The following is a 17,836-nucleotide window of genomic DNA, read 5'->3' as shown; positions in this document are numbered from 1 at the left end:
AAAAAAGGTGGACAATTTAAAGTCTGTAATAACTTTACAATTACAAATGACCTGTATTCATGTGACAGTGTGTCTTAAAGTTAAAAGTTACATCATAGCTGACTTGGTTGCTGAGAAATTACACTAAAATAACAGACTAAATAAACAGGTAAATGATTGTGTTACACTGTAGGGGCGGTAAAATGACAACTGAATTGTATTTGATGACCGACTGCATTCTCCTGAAAATATATCTGTAATGTTTGGATAACTGTGAGTCAAGACATACATTCCATGTTCACAGTGTTGTAGGTCATAATAACTACATTACAAGAATGACTAATATTATATTATAATAGTTTCCAATGAGGTAGAAAATACTATAAAATACACTTTTTTTGTGTTGCTCTGACATTTCTCTGCTTGCCTACCAGGCTGGATGGCTCCCTGAGTTGTTGTGCCACAGTCTGATGCCCTGCAGGTCTCCCAGGGAGAAGGGTGCTGTTAGCAGGAACATATCTACTGCACCTCTCTCAAACACACATTTCTTGGGATCTGTCAGGTGGTGTGGTTCGCTGTTTCCCTCTGCACCCAGCAACGTTATTGTCACCTACAACAGTTTAATACTGTATGTTAAAACTAAAAAAGACCTCAGCAAGACCTTCACTTTGACTAATAAACTTGACAACCTTAACAAGTATGGTGACACATCATTTTAAATATGTTATGAGATGATGGGATGTTTATCATTTCTTGCTCCTGGGGTAAATAACCCTCACTTCCCTCCTTCTTCCTGCTTAGATACTGGATTTAAGAGATGGCAGGAGGTAGGGATAATTAATATAAAGGATCTGTTTAATGGGTTGGCGATGAAATTCTCTCAGTTGAGGACAGAGTATGGATTGGAAACAAGCACAATTCTTTAGATACTAATGCAAATGTGGAGGTACGTTCATTTGTTTCCACCAGTATAGAAGGAAGGTGGAGATTTTCTTCGCAGAAAAATGATTGGTCAAAGCTGCCACTGTATCTTAAAAGACAGTTATTTGTACATGGAAACTGTAAAAGGGCAGAAGATGGATTCTAACACCAGCAGATGTTCCTGGAAATTGTTTGGGACCACAATAAGTAAAGATAATTGGGGAACAATTTAAAATCATCCATAAACTGTATGTTACCTGGGTTACTAGAACCAAGGATGATCCTGACTGTTCTATAATCCATCCAAAATTTAATATCAGCAAAGCTAAATATGTTTTCTGGGAATGCTCAAATATTGTGGAATTCTGGATTAATGTTAAAAGGAAAATTAATGGTATGCAAGCCAACATTAAACCCAGGCATCTGTATTTTAGGTTTGGATGATCCAGTTGTTAAGTATAAATATATATTCAGAATGTGTCAGTGTGCTGCAAGGTTATGTATTCTTCAAAGGTGGATTGGTGATACACCTCCTGATGACTTTGGTTTGAAAAACTCCTGAATTTAATTCCACTTGAGAGGTTATCATATATAACTAAAAACAGATTGGAGCACTTTCTGCATACCTGGCAGCCAGTCTAAATTAATATAGAAGATTAATTAACAATTCAGTATATGAATGTATCAATACTGAATTGAGACCATATATAATGTATGTGTGTATGTATATTTAAAATGTATCTGTTACTAGTAATGAGATATGTATTAAAGGGTATTGGTCGAGGCAGATGACCACCCACCTAGAGCCGAAGGGTCTGTCCTAGGTTTCTGCCTCTTAACAGGCAGTTTTTCCTTGCCCCCGTCGCCAAGTACTGTTGGGCTCTCTGTAAATGTTTACTAGGGAGTGTCGCGTCTAGACCTGCTCTATTTGAAAGTGTCCTGCAGATAACTTCGTGTTATGCAATTGGCGCTATACAAATATGAATTGAATTTAATTTAATTAAAGCGCTGCTTCCCGTGAGTGAAAGAATGTCTGTGACCTGACAATGTAGGCTCATGTAAATATTATGCATACTTGATGTATTTTCTATTTTTGTGTTTGTTTGTTAGGTGTCATTTGTCTAAGAAGAGAAGACCAATTAGATAAAAAAAATGGCAGAATGGTTGACAAATAAATAAGAATATTTCTGTCATTAAGTCGTGAAATGGGATCAGCAAAGTTCAAGAGACTGCGTGTGATGTACAGACAGAAAAACTATATCTTCTCTTCAGCGTGGCCCATCAGCGTAATACCAAAATGATGCATCAGTACACATTGTTACATAGCATTTTCTCTAAAATTGAATCAATGACATTCAAGATATTCCCTCAGAGAGATGGGTGAATGGAGAGATGTAAAAGCAAACAACAAACAAAAGCAAAATAGGGAGTTGAAAAGCTCGGATGAACTGAAAAAGAAAAATGCTTGTCAAAATGTTCACAAAAGCAGCTCAAATCAACTGTAAAAACAAGCCTCTGAATTTAACAAAATATAAATGTATCAATTATCAATCAAAGCTGTAATTATTGATTTGTTTGCCACATAGCATCAGAACAACCTGAAAAAGTAACACTTACACATTATTAACTAAGCTATTATGAGTAATGTGTTAGTTAGAGTCCTTTTTTAAACATCCTACAAAGTCCAATACTCCCTTTGCTTTTAGCTCTTTTTGCTCTTTACCAACTCCTGAGGGAAATATCTTTAAAGCTATCAAAGTCTCCACTTTGTTCACCAACTAGCTGCACATAAAGAAACTGAGAGCAATGAAGCAACTGATGAGTAGCCATTTTCCAGGTTCCTGCCTGAATCACGTTAGATAACTTTTCATCAGCAATGGTGGTTGTTTCCCAGGATCCAACACTACTTCACAATGTAATCAAACTACGTCGTTTGTTATTGTTTTGATGTGAGAGACCCCTAGTGACAAAAATAACATATTGTGTGTTCACAGGAGGGCAATCTCAGCAGAATACCTGTTGCTGTGCAGATTCTTTGGTGGCTCCCTGGAGGCTATTTTCTATGAGTGTCTCTAACTGAACCGATTACACATTTACCTGAGAGGAAGTGGAGGCTCCTCTCCGATACCCAGTGCTGACACCCAACAGGTAGCGATACTCATCCATGTGGTCATTGTCCTCCAGCACAGTCACCTTAACCTGCCAACCAAGAACATTAAGTCTAATCTTTCTTCTTGTAAACTGCAAAACTGACATACATTTTGTGCAATGTTACATCTGAGTTATACTCTGGTGCTTGAGATACAACGTACTTTGGCCACATCTTGAATGTCTTTTCGTCGTGCCCAGACAACCACCAAGAGATAGGCAACAAAGAGTACGCCCACAAAGCAGACAACCACAGGATTCTCAGCAAAAGTCCCAAACAGCTCTGCAGTGCGTGATGGGTCAACAAGGTTGGGGGTGACAAAGAAAGAGCTCCCAAAGAAGGTGAGGTGGTTGCAGAGGCACTGGGTAACTAAATGTGTGGTCTGAACACCAACCTTGGAAGACAACAACATTTTATTCATTAAAGTTTGGGGAACATATTACAGATCAAAAGCAGATTTAATGAATTACTGTACTTACCCTGCATCTATAATCGCTCCAATCCAATTTTGATTCATCCCAAAATTTACATGCGGTAGTGATGGAGGTAACTGATAAACTGGCATTAATGGATTTTATACCCGGGCCAACTATGGGCCTCACCACAAGATAATGCACTCCAGTGTTTCCCTTCAAATCCTTGGGTTCTAGTAGCCAAGTGTATCTCTCCTCTGTATAAGACACACACATACAAGTACTCAAGTAATGTATCAAAAGTAAAATTTAAAAGATATTAGAGTTAAAAACATATCGTGTCCACCACTAAGAAAAGAGATGTATACCTTGTGTTGTTCCCTGGTGAGGCATCTCTGTCATTGCTACATAATTTGCGTCATTGGGGTAGTCCAAATAACCAAGGAACAGTTTGAAGGGTAAAGGATCCTTTGAAGGCACCATCTTTAAAAGGTATATCGACATAGTTGCAACAAAATGTGCATCCAGAAAAGCAAAGGCAATGATCATTATTTAAACACAGTTTTTTTTTTTTTTTAGCCTTGTGATATCAAGATTAAAGGGAAAAAAGGATAATTAGCAAACAATAATAATAAGTAACAGTTGAAGAATTTATGATGTTGTCAATTGAAGTGGCTTTACTAATAGTATCTTTCTATTAATGCAGTCAATTTGACTGTTGTATAGTGTAAAAGTAGACCAAAGCTGATATGAAATGTGTTGCTCATTACAGGTCTCAGAAGTGGAGATAAAAACATCTTACTGGACCTTTAACACCAGCGTATTGTCAGCTGAAGAAAGGTCAATGACTGTTGTGCTGTAGTTCCCCAGATCCAAAAAAGAGGTGTTCACCTGCTCTCCAACAGGCCTTGGCAAGAGAATCTGCGGACCAGACAAAATGCCACAAAATAGACCCTTACAGCTTTTGTAATTTAATTAAACATATTAACAATTAGGTTGCTTAATTAAAGAGTTTCAGGTTCATACCTGTATTTGGGGGCTTTACAATAATAGGTTTACATGCTTCACTGTTCAAAAAACACCTTGTTTTTCTCATGCTAGTCATTGCAGCAGCATCTTTTTTCACCCTCTGTCTGACATCCTCCGTTTTCTTGAAGGTCCCCCTCTCCTGAGACGCCTGCTCTGATTGGTCAGCTACCATAAGCCTGAGCAGGCTTAAATGGGTGGGACTGCACTGTCACCTAGCCTATAGCTGGTGCCTGCTACAATGTCATGTTATAGTGTAACAGAAGAAAAGCCTGAATACAAAGAGGCTTGTCATGCAGTTCAGGAGCAGTGTTTTCTGTGGACTTGTGTTTTGTCACATCTCAGAACTTGTACATGCACAGAAAATCGATATAAAACACTGAGGCACACAGAAATCCACCAAGAACATAACATAGCCCCATTAACAATACGCAGTGTGCTTTTTAGTGTCCCCACTGTGAATTCAGTGACTCACTGCCTCCAAACAGTATGCCTAAGTTGCTATTCTTCTGAATGAAGGTGCATGCATATTTTTAGTACGTAAGTGTTTTTATGCTGAGATGCGATGGATATGAGGTGGGATGAGTGGGACTTCTCATGCATTACAGGTAGGTTTCTTTCTGGATTGGTGAGAATAATCAACTGCTCCAATCATCTTTGACCTTAGTGCTCTCCTCATGGCGAGGGGGGCAGTGAGTTTATTTGTAATGGAGTTGAGAATCCTGACCAACGCTTACTAAGAGAACATATGTTCTGATTCTGCTCTTTTAATTCTGCCTTGACACCTAACATTGGTCACTGCAGCCTCAAGTACCTCTTGTTTGCCAGACCACTTAAAAGAACTTGGTATACGCAGTTGCCATGGTACCAGGTACACATAAAATGAATTTAACTGGAGATAAAAGAGTAAAAGGTCCTATAATTATTTATGGAGCTATGTGAACTGTTTCCAGTTCAGAGCATCACTTTCTCCATCACTGTTAATTTGCACCTTTTAATCATAACCCCTCTGATATGCACAAAAGCAGCTCTGGGAGCGAATCTCTCCTTTAATCACACTCACAATTAGAGATGTCAGACTGCCTGCTGCATTAATGTTACATAAACACAAACGCAGCTGTAAACAGATTATATTTTACTTGCTAGAAGTTTTACATAAAAAACGAATGAAGCGCTTAATCCAGTACGCTGTAAATTAAATATTAACATAATATATGAACATATATGTCCCCACAGAAGACAGGAAAGCACAGTATTGAACAACTCTGTGTGGATGCTGCACTGCTGCTGTACTCACTTCGATATCCTCACTCAAGTTCTCCACAAGGATACTGGAACCATCTGTTGTTGTTAGGGCTAGAGAACCCACCAGGCCGCTGATGTTCCCGCTCTCTTTCCAAGTAAATGGATTTTTATCGAAAGTCAGCATCTGTAAATACATTTAAAGAACAAACCCCCATTATCATCTTAGACATGTGATGTAACATGGACACTATCCTGTTGAACCTGCACTAACCAGGGCTGCCCCATGAAGATGATTTGAGTCATTTTGTCAGTTAAATCACTGCAATTTCTGACTTACGCGTACATCCACTGGTTCATCTGAAGAAAGTATATCAGGGGGTAGTGTTGATTGTGGTAGAGAAAATGTTGGGGAGTAGCTGTTGGGAATAGTTATAGCATTTGAGTGCAAACTTCCCGGTATCACTCTGAGGGAAAAGATACAAAGAGATTGATATTAGTTAGTTATTAGTTGGTTATGCTTTGAATTTTAGTTTGCTCATGTTCTCAGTAATGCATGTGCAGGCCAGGAGTCTTACTCTACTGTTTGAGTGTATGTCATTGGGGTGTGGTGTCTGATATTTTTCCAGTTAATTATGAGTTATTTCAAACAAGATTAAGTAGCAGATTGTTTAATGGGGATTGACTGTGAGATGGTATAAAGAAATGAAGAAAAAACAAACCACACTGAGAACAAATACACTACAAAAATATATGCACGATGGCACTATTTTCCTTTTTTTTCTTGGTAAAAGCAATAACCAACTGGTAGCCTACATTTGAACCCCCTATTGCACTCAAAGATTTTTTTTTTAATCTACAAGAAATACACTTATAATTTGCTTTCTTGAGTTAGATGAAACCACCTAAAATCCTCTGTCCAGTAAATATTCAGCTACAGCCAGAGGGTTAGTGCAGCTTAGCATCAAGACTGGAAACAGGCTGAAATTGCTAGCCTGGCTCTGTCCAAAGGAAACAAAATCCTCCTACCAAAACCTCTAGAGCTCTCTAATTAACAGGTTATTATTTATGGAAACAAGTGGTGGTATGGAAGACTGTCTATTTCTTGGCTGATTGAAGTTCAACCCGCAGAGACTTTAGAACTAACTTTGGAAGTTGCTGCTCCTGGCCAATGAAAAGTCCAACCCACACAACTACAGGGGAGCCAGGAGGAGCTTGACTCCTCTTAATAAGACATGAGCTCCCCTGAAAACGTGATTTGTAAAATTTTGGGGGTTCTCTAAAATATTGACAATATGCTATTTTTGCCACATATTTCTAGTTTTCTGTATCTTTATTATCATGGATCAGATTTCATTACAGACAGCGGGGCTAGCTGTTTTCCCATTTCCAGGCAACGATAACCAGCTCTGGCTGTGGTCTTACATTTTACATTAAGACATGAGAGTGGCATCAGTCTTCTAATGTAACTCTCTGGCAAAAAACAAGTAGGCTTATTTCCGAAAACAACAAAGACTTTCTATGTCGGAGCTTGTGGCTGAAGACGAACTTACCTTTTAACTAACACACAAATATGAGCTTGTTTGATGATAGTTGGCCCCTCGTTAACATCTTTAAATCTTAACAGTGCACTCTGTGTATTGTTCAGAGTATTGAGAAGGGCATCGGATATTATTTTCTGCAAGGATAACACAAGCCATTTATTACAAAGGAGATCTATAAATATTCCTGTGATAATCACTGATCAGCACATGTAATATTTTAATCATCCAAGCTTCCATAGAGAAGTAAATCTCAACTGCAAGGTGAAATACTCACATTGGAAGAATAGTCCAGGATATTGCTTGCTCCTTCCACAATGGTGCTGGCTGCAGAGTGTATTTCTTCACTATTGCTAACTTCCATGTGGATGAGAGATGAGCTGAGGTTTTCAAACAATAATGAAGCCTCTTCCTGGAGGTGGGAATAAACTCTCACATGTTAAGTCATATTTGTTTTGTTATGACAGACATTATAACACAGACACATATCCCTCCTTTAATACCCTGCCTCAAGTACACATATAAATTATAAGCTTATGAGCTAAGGCATCCTTGTCCTCCCAGTGCTTATTCATTAACATAAAGCAGTGAACCTTGATGAAAATAATTTTACACAATGATTCCTCCTTCCTATGATGTAATTTCTGATCAGTGTAAGGTTCACTTTATAGTACCTGAGCAGAAGAGCTGAGTTCAGTGCCTTTGTGGAAAACATCAGTAAGTCCTCTGGTTATCCCCTGAACTTCTTCTGGAGTGTTGGTGGGACCTTCTTCTACTGTCTCAATCATTTCATCCAGCATCTGCTCACGAAGCTTCAACAGAGACAAGCATTCATGATTTCATTCATGATTATTCAGTTTAGTATTTGGTAGAATATCTTACCAAATCTTAACTGATATTTTTTTCCAATGTCAAGAAAGCCACCCTGTCTCTCTGTGGCTTGGACTTAACTTGAATCTTGAACTAGGGTGTCTCTGACACCGAAACTTTACAATTAGGGTTGGGCAAGTAATTGAAAATGTAAACCATTACTAATTTCTAATTAATTTCACTAATTTCATTAGCCTACTTCATTAATTACTCAATGGAAAAAGTAATTACATGACTTATTATGGTACTGCATTACTTGGTTCATCCCTCGTCCCTCCCACCAACTGAAAACCTGCCATAACAGCAAACATGTTGTTCTAACATGTGAATAAGCAGATGTTAAATAAGCGCTCAGCCTTCAGTTTTGGTGGCATTCACTGACTGCCGAAAGCTAGCTTAGCAGTCCTGACTGGATACAGCTCTCCAGTGTTGTCTAATGGCTAATATTAGCAAACTAGCTAAGAACAGACAACAAAATAAACCATTTTGAAGTTACTTTGAAGGCATAATTATTCTCTTCCGGTCTAAGACTAACCGTCTACCCACACTTCTTCATAACAACCCTCTATCTAGATTCTGGTACAGCAAACAATCCAAAATCCCTGAATGTTAAAACATTAAAAGGCTATTAGAGGCTTCTCTGACCACACCCAAGATCAGAGCTAGGTGTGGTTGTTGTGCTTGTGATGACACCAAACTTTTTTTCATGATCTTAAGTGTTCATTTTCTTCATGTATTTGACAGTTTGGCCCAGCACAACACCTTGGATCTTGGATCTATACCCCCGGGTCCCTGTGCCACCTACTTGAGAAGATGTACAGACATTTAGTCTTATAAGTTTACGTTAGTGCGTGTATACCTTCTGCCTATCAGCTTTTGTCGATTCATCAGATTGACCATTTAGTTTATTGGACACTGCACTAAAGATCTGTCCCAGGACTTCTCCTGACAGCAGATCCCGTTTCTTCAGCTGATCCACAGCATTGTCCACTGCCGCCTTAAGAACATCTACTGAAGATTCTGAATCCAGCACCTGAGGAGAAAAAGCCTTTTTTATTACAGCAGCGTAAAGGAATATTAGATTAGCATTTCCATAGGTCTTATTTTGTCATTAATTCCCATCATGCTTTTGACAAACCTGTGCAGTTATAGTAGTGCTAGCTACAAAGCTGCCTTTTTTTGCAGTTGCTGTGATAATGAGGTTGTTGTTGGCATTGCTGTCTCCAAGAGGAAGGAAGACAGCATTCACTTCATTGTTCTTACTGCAAAGCAGATGCCTACCTGACAATTTTCAAACAAGAAAATATGTTATATTAATATATTTATGGGAGAGCACTCTAAGAGTTATTATGTGATTAGCTTTTTGAAGTTAAAGATAAACAATTTCCCTTATCCTGGATATGTTTGCCAACTTGGATTACTTACCCTCATGAGTCTTAAAACAATACTGGCAGTTAGAGCAAGTAACTTCAGTGTTGCAAGTTATTTTGAAAATATCGAGGATTGTTCCACTCTGTGGTGATATGGTACACTGAAGGCCATCATCATTGTTGGTGGTTGCTGGTGAGGATGTTTCACTGGTGGTCGTGGAGGTAGTGGTAGCAGTAGTAGTGCCAGATGAAGTGGTGGTTGTAGTAGTGCCAGATGTAGCGGTGTTAGTAGTGGTAGTTCCAGATGGAGCGGTGTTAGTAGTGGTAGTTCCAGATGGAGCGGTGGTAGTGGTAGTTCCAGATGGAGCGGTGTTAGTAGTAGTCCCAGATGGAGTGGTGGTAGTGGTAGTGCCAGATGAAGCGGTGTTGGTAGTAGTGCCAGATGATGTAGTGGCAGAACCAGTAGGGTTTTTGGTGGTGGGTGCTGATGATGATGTCTTTATGCGGTATGTTTTGTAGTAAGGTATGACAGACACCTCTTTGGTATAAAAAGAAAATAACAATGTGTAATGTGTTATTGTTATTTTCAAGTAATAAAGGGCTATAAAAACCCATTTGTTAATCTTGATTAAATAGTCAGAAATGTGAAATACAAACATTTTAAATCATTTCTATAAACTGAAATAGTTCTGCTGATTCTGTAGTGGTGTAGTTTCTTTGCATCAATTAATTTCACCATTAACCCTAACTCTACACAAATCTGGAATCAAAAATCTATCACAGAGAAAGGCAAGTTAATTCACAGAGCATCTTTATTTTTACTGACTGATATATACGCACCAAATATTACCACCACAGTGACATCCTCATGGTTAGACTTGGCTGTTGCAAGTCTGCTATGACTCACAGTTAATTGAGTTCCACCATCCTTTTGCTTTATAAGTGGCTTTGTCTCTGCATCTTCGTAGCAGCTCCTTGTCTCCTCCTGTAAAAAATGAACAAATCACATTAATTAAGACAATGGTGAATTATTTCTAAAGCATTTCACAGTATCTGATCCTTCAGTTCTAGCTCCCAAACAGTTCAAAATGTATTTATCAGACTTACTGGCCACTCATCTTTGTCTTTTTGGGCCTCAATGTACCACACAACTGTTGGACACAGTGGTGCAGTACAGTCCATTTCTATTTTTGCATCTGTGTTGTCCGTTACTGGGTCACAGCCCGCAGTACAACTGAGACTACGACAAATACATAAATAATTAGATTAACACACTCATCTCAAAAAACCTGTCTAGTAAAACCATATAAATACAACTTATTTATACTGTACTCTGTGTGTTTGCTGGATCTGGTTGTTAACAATGACAGAAAAAAATCTACATTTTTAGAAAATATTTTTTGTTGAGATATGAGCTCCTTTACAAACTCTGAAGTAGTTGTGTTATAAATAATTCAAATACTCCATCTCTATTATTTTCTGTTGTACAACAAATTGTAGTTACACCTGAAATACATAATATACAGAATTGGTCTCGAGTAAAGATAAGAATGTTTGGTTCAGTGATCAGAGCAGATCAGTTTCAAAAACATCAATTACCTTAAATGATTTGTGTCAGTCAGAGGGGTACGGGTTATGCATATGGATTCACTTTTACTTTTATCTTCTTTACTGTTATCTTCTTTACTTTTATCTTCTTTACTGTTATCTTCTTTACTTTTATCTTCTTTCTTTATCACTTCAAAATGATACTTATTAAATTCAAATGGATCCGGTAGGCAGTTTCCTGTAATGGTATGGATCAGTGTCTCGAAATTTCCTGCACATTTACAGGGATTCTCTGTGAAACAACAAGGAAAGTCATACTACTGAAATGACAATTGACATGCTGTTACAAAACATTTAAGACTAATGTTCAGTTTCTAAAACATTTTGATAGTTTGGTAGTTGGCCAACAACAACAGTCTCTTTAGCAATATTGTAAATAAGCATTCCCAACATAAAATTTCTACCTATATACACACTATAATGAATTGGGGTATTTTGGGAAGATGAATGAGTTACTGTAGGAGCAGAGTGTTACTTCCATGACTACCTACAAAAACAGTATAAAAAGTAAAACGCTTACTGCATGACCACTGGTATCGATTTTTCTCTAGATTGGGTGATTTATTATATAAAAGCGTGATTGTTTGACTTATGTCAGTTACTGAAGCTGAAGGTGTTGCATCAAGCTCCAGTGAAGATCTGACAACTCTAACATGTTTCTTCCTCTGAAAATGAAAAAGAACAGAAGAATTTATCAACAGTGCTGGAAAGCTGACTTTAAAACTGGAGTTTACACATGAATGACATTCAAGCCCCTTTTGTTCACACAATATTGATTAAGCCTATCTCTGCCAGTTGAATCTCTTTGCATTTCACAGTGTAGGGAGTCCCCCTTGGTGCGTTTTACATCAACCAACAGTGCCAGTGATTTAAACCAAAAAGGGCCCAAATTTATCCTTGGAAGAGGCTCAGTCCATTCCAAGGGTGATCAATTTCCAACCTCTGGAAATGGGCAAAAATTCTAAATTTAATAGTTCACTTGTTCTGAAGAATCTGATTATTCTCTAAAATCCTGTTTTTCCTCAGTGATCCCACCATCAAACCGGGCAACTCCCAGGCTGGCCATTCCATTGGAGTTGTCTGAGAATCACTAAGCTTGACGCGTTTAGAAATATATACAAATATATTTGTTTGCTTCCTTTCATATTGAGCACTGACAGAATACAGGGTAATTACTCTCATTGCCAGAGGGGGAGACAAAAGTTGCACAGTTCAGCTTTTAAACAAAATTAGGAGAGCTGGAGGGCTTAAGTTCTCGTGAATATAAAATACCACTACTGTTTAATGCAAAAAGAAAACATTTTACCGGTTTAATGTCTAAATCTGTGCCACAGGAAGCAGACATATCCACATCCACTTCCAAAGAGGAGAAGACATTCCATGCTCTGAGTTTCACTTGTACAGATCCTGCAGCAAAACATTTAAAACCAGCTCATATCAATAAATTCAGCACATATACACATCTGAAACATAAAGAAAATAATAATAATGGTCTTTCTTTCAGATTTTTGTAGGTTATGCATTTTCAGAATTCAGCGAATTACAGTTTTGCCTCATATGTAGCCCCTGTTTAATATGTCTTCCATACCTTGAATCTGGTGTCCAATCCGAAATATTTCCTTCCTTGTATTCATTTTCCTGGTCTCAGAGAATGAGCTGTTGTCTCCAGTCAGAGAGAAGAGGAGCAGCACAGGCGCTCCCCGTTCGAGGGAAACACCAACAGTAATATATGGAGAGTCCTCATCCCTCTCTGTCAACACAGAAGCCTGAAGCCCGGCTACTTTCTCTAACACACACATCTGCCGTATATGAAGAATTACAAAACAGAGAAACACATCAATGTCCATGTCTGTAAAAGCATCACAGCAGATGATAATACACTGACAGATTTGTTAATTAAGTATAAAGGCATGTCTACACAGGAGGCATTTCAGACATTTTCAGCCATGCATCTAACACGCGTCTACACAGGCTACATAACACAACAACTACTACTAATCCTTCCTTAGTAAAGCAAAGCTGCCAAAATGTGGGTGACCTACTCAATAATGAACCTGAACACATTCCTATGGAGACAGACATGAAGTACTGCATCTGTCAGAGACACAGCAATCGGCCAACATAGGAAGAGCAAAAGACTGCTAGCTAGTACATGTAGGGGATAATGAAGAAAACTTAGGGTTCCCTTAATGTTCTTATCTTCTTATCTTTAGTATTCATGTGGAAAAAATCTTCAAAGCAGTTTAATTTGTTCCAAGATACCGACACTGACAACAAAATGAGGCAAAGGCTTAAATAAAGAGGGAGAGCAATCTCTCTTTATTGTTCAAGTCATGTTTTGACTGTGAAACTGAATTTGTGTTTCTATTTCTATACACCGCCTCCAATTCAGCAATTCTAACTTTGAATAAACTTAAATCGATTATAGAGTTCCAGTGTTTAAAAATAAACACGATTAGCCAAAGATTTGCCTAGAGATGAATAATGAAAGGTAACATCACAGGATGCTGATTTGGATGAAATTCAGAGCGGTGATGTATCCACTGTGGTCTGGTGTTTACTGATATGCCACTCATTAGGTGATGAGATTCTATAATTAAAGGTTAAATTTAATTTCAGGTTTAGTGAGGCTTTTACTCCTCAATCATCTGCTTAATTAAATAATCAAAATGTTAACTTTAAATCTTACATTTCAAACGCCACCTTCACAATCATTACAAAGACATGATCTGTTGATGCATCATGTTAGTGCTTTATTGATAGAATAGGACATGTTTACTTGATAAATACTGAATTACCTGCAGGTCTGCAGACACTGCAGGGAACGTGACCATGTTGGATGCATAAAGGGTCAGCTGGTGGCAGCCAGGCCCAAGCTGCTTCACCATTTCTGGGGTCACTGTGATGTTCTGGGGAACATTTCCCCTGACAACGGAGGAACCCAACAACAGCATTTCATCACTCTGGATTCTGTAGGTCACATTTGTACCTGCAGAAAGAAAAGAAAAATGTGAACAATTTATTTAAGAAATGACCAATTCAAACAATACATTTGAGAAAAGAAAATGAGTAAAATAGAAACACCAAAACCTGATACTTTCAAGCAGTGATATCACATTTGACAGGATGAATTATGGTATATTATATTATGGCACCTACCTGCTTTTACTTCCATCTGAATTTGAAATTGCTCTCCATAAAGGGATTTGCAGTTGGTTGCTTGAAAATACAGGTTCCCAGTATAGCATGTGATGACACCAAACTCTATGATGGGCTCTTGAATGGCTATTATTTTCTGAGTTGTAATATGTATGCCACTGCCTGTGCATTCAACTGCCACAACAAATGTACCTGGGTAAGTATATTTGTGGACCACAATGCTCTCCAACCTAAAAACAATCCATATATAAAATCAGTTAGCAGAAAGTATGTTCCTTTCTGGTGAAAAATAAGTCATTTAGGTTGCATACATCACACACAAACCCCTCCTTAAATGTCAAATCTTTACTTTTCTTAGTGTACAGATGAAATGGTGAAATAGCACACCCTTCTTGTAATCCACATTTAGCTCCATTCTGTCCTCCAACCTATATAGGTTGTTTATATGGCTCTTTCATTAGCACTTTTAAGGGCCCATCACAGGTGCTCACCCTCTCTGCAATGACATACATCAATATGTGGAAGCAAATAGCACTCTGAATTCCATTTTACCTGGACTTTAAAATGTGTCTCGAGCCAAATCATCAAATCATCAGGGTTATTTTCTCAAACTTGAAAAAACTCCTCTGGAGTCACAAAATACATTTTACAGCAGTCTTCACGGGCCGAGTCATGCTCCTCATGAACAATAAACAGACCTTCATAAGAACATTTCAATTTATGAAATCATTTTTAATCTTATTTTAAACCCACATAGTCAGCCATAGTCAGTATATAATCAGAATCAGAATCAGAATCAGAAATACTTTAATAATCCCAGGGGGAAATTAAAAGTTACCACTCACCCCTCTGGTCTGTGCAGATAAGTGACATGGTCATCTCCAGTACTTAGCTTGCAGCTTAGATTTCCCTGGGGCAAGTTTAAGAGCCACTTCACGCTGATAGTGACGTCATCAAAAACAGCAGCCACAGTGCTCAGTGACAGCGTGAGTCCTTGTGGGGAGAAAATGACCAGAAATGAAGCAAAGTGCCTGTAACTAACTGGGCTTCCATAAAAAGCACATATACTACAGGGATATTTAATACAGCAGCAACAACATCAGAGACCATCAGTGTGATCTGTTTTTTTCCCCTCAGTCTCATTTTGTGCTTTTTCATGAGTTTGCATGAGTAACTGCTTTGCTGATTTTCAAATAGTAAATTGATTGATGTTCTTAAACAAATCATGATCCGAGGTAGTGTAGTTAAAATTGTGCAGTGTAGTAAATAATAAATACATAATACTTAAGATGTTCACTGTGTCAGAGAAGGCAATTATAGTCATATACATTTTTGCTGTCACTTGACCGAGAGATATGACAAACCTACATGTTGGTCCCCAACAAATCATTACTTGTTATCTTTCATGATATGTGTGTGATGTTGTCAGGAAAGAGAGAGAGACCAAATGATGTTTATGAAACTGGCTGCCTTGTGTTTGGAAAAGCCTAAAAAAGTTCCACAGTTCCACCCAGCAGCACCAACAACATCATTCCTCTTTGCTTTGCCATGTTTACAGTTGTGCAGGGAAGAGCGGTCTGTGCTCCTATTGGTCAACGGCCCAGAACACCTCATGGTATTTGCCCATGAGGCTGCACGGAATAAAACAATCAATTGTCAAGCCCATCAACCATTTTTCGGGCTGATATTGTGTAGTCTGAACCCAACATAAGTAGCACCAAAATGACACTCATGTCAAGTTGAGTAAGTTTTTGAAAGGAGAACAAAGCAAGTGAATTATTCAGGAGGGTATAATTGTGTATATTGGTGTTTTTTGTCCTGTCTGAGATGATTTAGTGACATCTAGCCGTGAAGTTGCAGACTGCAACAAACTTAATACAGCTGCCTTTTCCTGGTGTGTGGGAAAAACTACTATTAAAGTGTCCCAGTAAGCTGTGACGGCTTTACAGTGAGCCAGCATGCACAATACCAGGACCCTGAAACTGAAGCAGCTAAATGTAATTTGGCCAACATTAAATGTATTATTTACACCTGTGATTTATCAGCTGATACATGTCAATATGTTCAGTGAAAATGGCCTATTGGGGGAAAGCCTAAGCTTTACGTCTTAGAGAAGACAAGGTAGCTGCCTTCCATTGCTGACGGCATAGGCAGCACATGACATCTACGGCGCATGACTGCTGCATCTGGTACGCGTGTGGTGTATACACAGCCCTATGTTTCCACATACACTTTTTCTTGTATAATGTACATGAAAAATCTAAAAAAAATTAATCATGTCATTTAATTTCCAGTGCCTTATACATGTAGTTAAAACACAAATGGGTTAAGGAATTAAAAATAAAAATAAAACAACTCTTTACTTGGCCTGACTCTCTTTAAAAGGGGGTTTCACATGGGGGTGGGTTTCTGTTCTCCAGGTCTCTATCAAATTTCCATCACAATCTGAATCTTAATATAACCAGAAAGCGGTCATGTGTGTTTGTTTTTCCAAGAGAGCAAGAGAGAGAGGGAGGGAGAGAGATCACTCGAGAGGGCGCAGAGGATCCTTCAACCGGTTGACATCCGGAAATTCTTTCACAGTTGTGTTAAATAAAAGGTGAATACAGTTTAAACTGGACTGAAATATGTGGATATGACTACCAACAGATCCTTTTTACTGCCCTCGTTTGCTGGGAGAAAAGAAGGCGAGACCTTGACTCTCTAATGAAGTGTCACTGCAGCTGCAGCTGAGACACGTGCAACTCTCATGGGCAGTGTGACCACTCTAATCTGTTAACATGGCTGTTAAGACAGATGCCGGCGATGGGAACCACAGGTCAGTAAAAGGCTAGAGTTGCTAGACTGCTGTCAGTCGAATAAACAAAACATATTCTTATTTAGCCTTAATGTATTTTAAAGTCAACCAAGACATACATTCGAAGTGAAATTAGTTATTGAGACCATCATTTTATTTTTCCTTTGTGTTTTCAGTAATCTTTTGCAGCTTTTGACCATGGAAATAAGTACAGAATGGGATGATAAAGATTCAGACCTGCATGTCCTCTAGTGGATGTAGAAAGTGTTATGAATTAATAATTGAGCTGGGATTATAATTACTGTATGAATTATAAATATGTCTACCATCTTGGCAGTGGTAGTCCAAAGACAGGTAGCTCCCCAGTTGAGGACAGGGTTCACCAAAGGAGTCCACAATCTCAGCAATCTGGCAGACCTGACAGCCGTGGCACTGAGCTGGGAAACACAGAGAACATAATTAGCTATTAGGAAATATAATGACATGATAGAAAGTTTTACAAATTGCTACCTCACATTTAGCAGTTCTATTGTTCAAGTGAGAAAGATTTGTGCTTTAACAACATTATGTTACTCAATTACTAATCCTACAAATAACAACTCATAAAGCACAGAGCAAAGCACTTCAGACTCACCCACACAAACCCTCTAACAGGCCCTGAACAGCTCGTGTTCAGGTTCTGGCTCAAGGACGCTTTGATGTGCAAACAGGATGAGCCTGTGATGAACCTGTGACTACTGGAAGACCTTCTCAAACACCTG

The 17,836-nt window shown here is 38.4% G+C and overlaps 1 protein-coding gene across 1 annotated transcript in view; it reads right to left on the bottom strand.

The window, feature by feature from the left end:
• The window catches only part of LOC118339261 (polycystic kidney disease protein 1-like 2), a 34,630-nt gene that overhangs the window by 14,652 nt on the left and 2,142 nt on the right, over window positions 1–17,836 (bottom strand). Inside the window, exons 4-25 of the mRNA XM_035676836.1 lie at window positions 17,402–17,512; window positions 15,124–15,271; window positions 14,471–14,508; window positions 13,918–14,108; window positions 12,708–12,918; window positions 12,426–12,526; window positions 11,722–11,784; window positions 10,352–10,496; window positions 9,672–10,049; window positions 9,280–9,422; window positions 9,001–9,174; window positions 7,946–8,083; window positions 7,549–7,683; window positions 7,284–7,408; window positions 6,071–6,197; window positions 5,786–5,917; window positions 4,270–4,383; window positions 3,831–3,945; window positions 3,529–3,719; window positions 3,213–3,443; window positions 2,998–3,099; window positions 411–589 (exon numbers count right to left, since the gene is read on the bottom strand). Coding sequence (XP_035532729.1) covers window positions 411–589; window positions 2,998–3,099; window positions 3,213–3,443; window positions 3,529–3,719; window positions 3,831–3,945; window positions 4,270–4,383; window positions 5,786–5,917; window positions 6,071–6,197; window positions 7,284–7,408; window positions 7,549–7,683; window positions 7,946–8,083; window positions 9,001–9,174; window positions 9,280–9,422; window positions 9,672–10,049; window positions 10,352–10,496; window positions 11,722–11,784; window positions 12,426–12,526; window positions 12,708–12,918; window positions 13,918–14,108; window positions 14,471–14,508; window positions 15,124–15,271; window positions 17,402–17,512 — 3,292 coding nt within the window. The remainder of the gene's footprint in view (window positions 1–410; window positions 590–2,997; window positions 3,100–3,212; window positions 3,444–3,528; window positions 3,720–3,830; window positions 3,946–4,269; window positions 4,384–5,785; window positions 5,918–6,070; window positions 6,198–7,283; window positions 7,409–7,548; window positions 7,684–7,945; window positions 8,084–9,000; window positions 9,175–9,279; window positions 9,423–9,671; window positions 10,050–10,351; window positions 10,497–11,721; window positions 11,785–12,425; window positions 12,527–12,707; window positions 12,919–13,917; window positions 14,109–14,470; window positions 14,509–15,123; window positions 15,272–17,401; window positions 17,513–17,836) is intronic.

Source organism: Morone saxatilis, unplaced genomic scaffold (assembly GCF_004916995.1).
Source record: "Morone saxatilis isolate NCDOM2014 unplaced genomic scaffold, NCSU_SB_2.0 Contig5, whole genome shotgun sequence".
Lineage (NCBI taxonomy): Eukaryota > Metazoa > Chordata > Actinopteri > Moronidae > Morone > Morone saxatilis.
The sequence above is the reverse complement of the archived record's forward strand: the minus strand, read 5'-3'. Positions and strand labels throughout refer to the sequence as shown.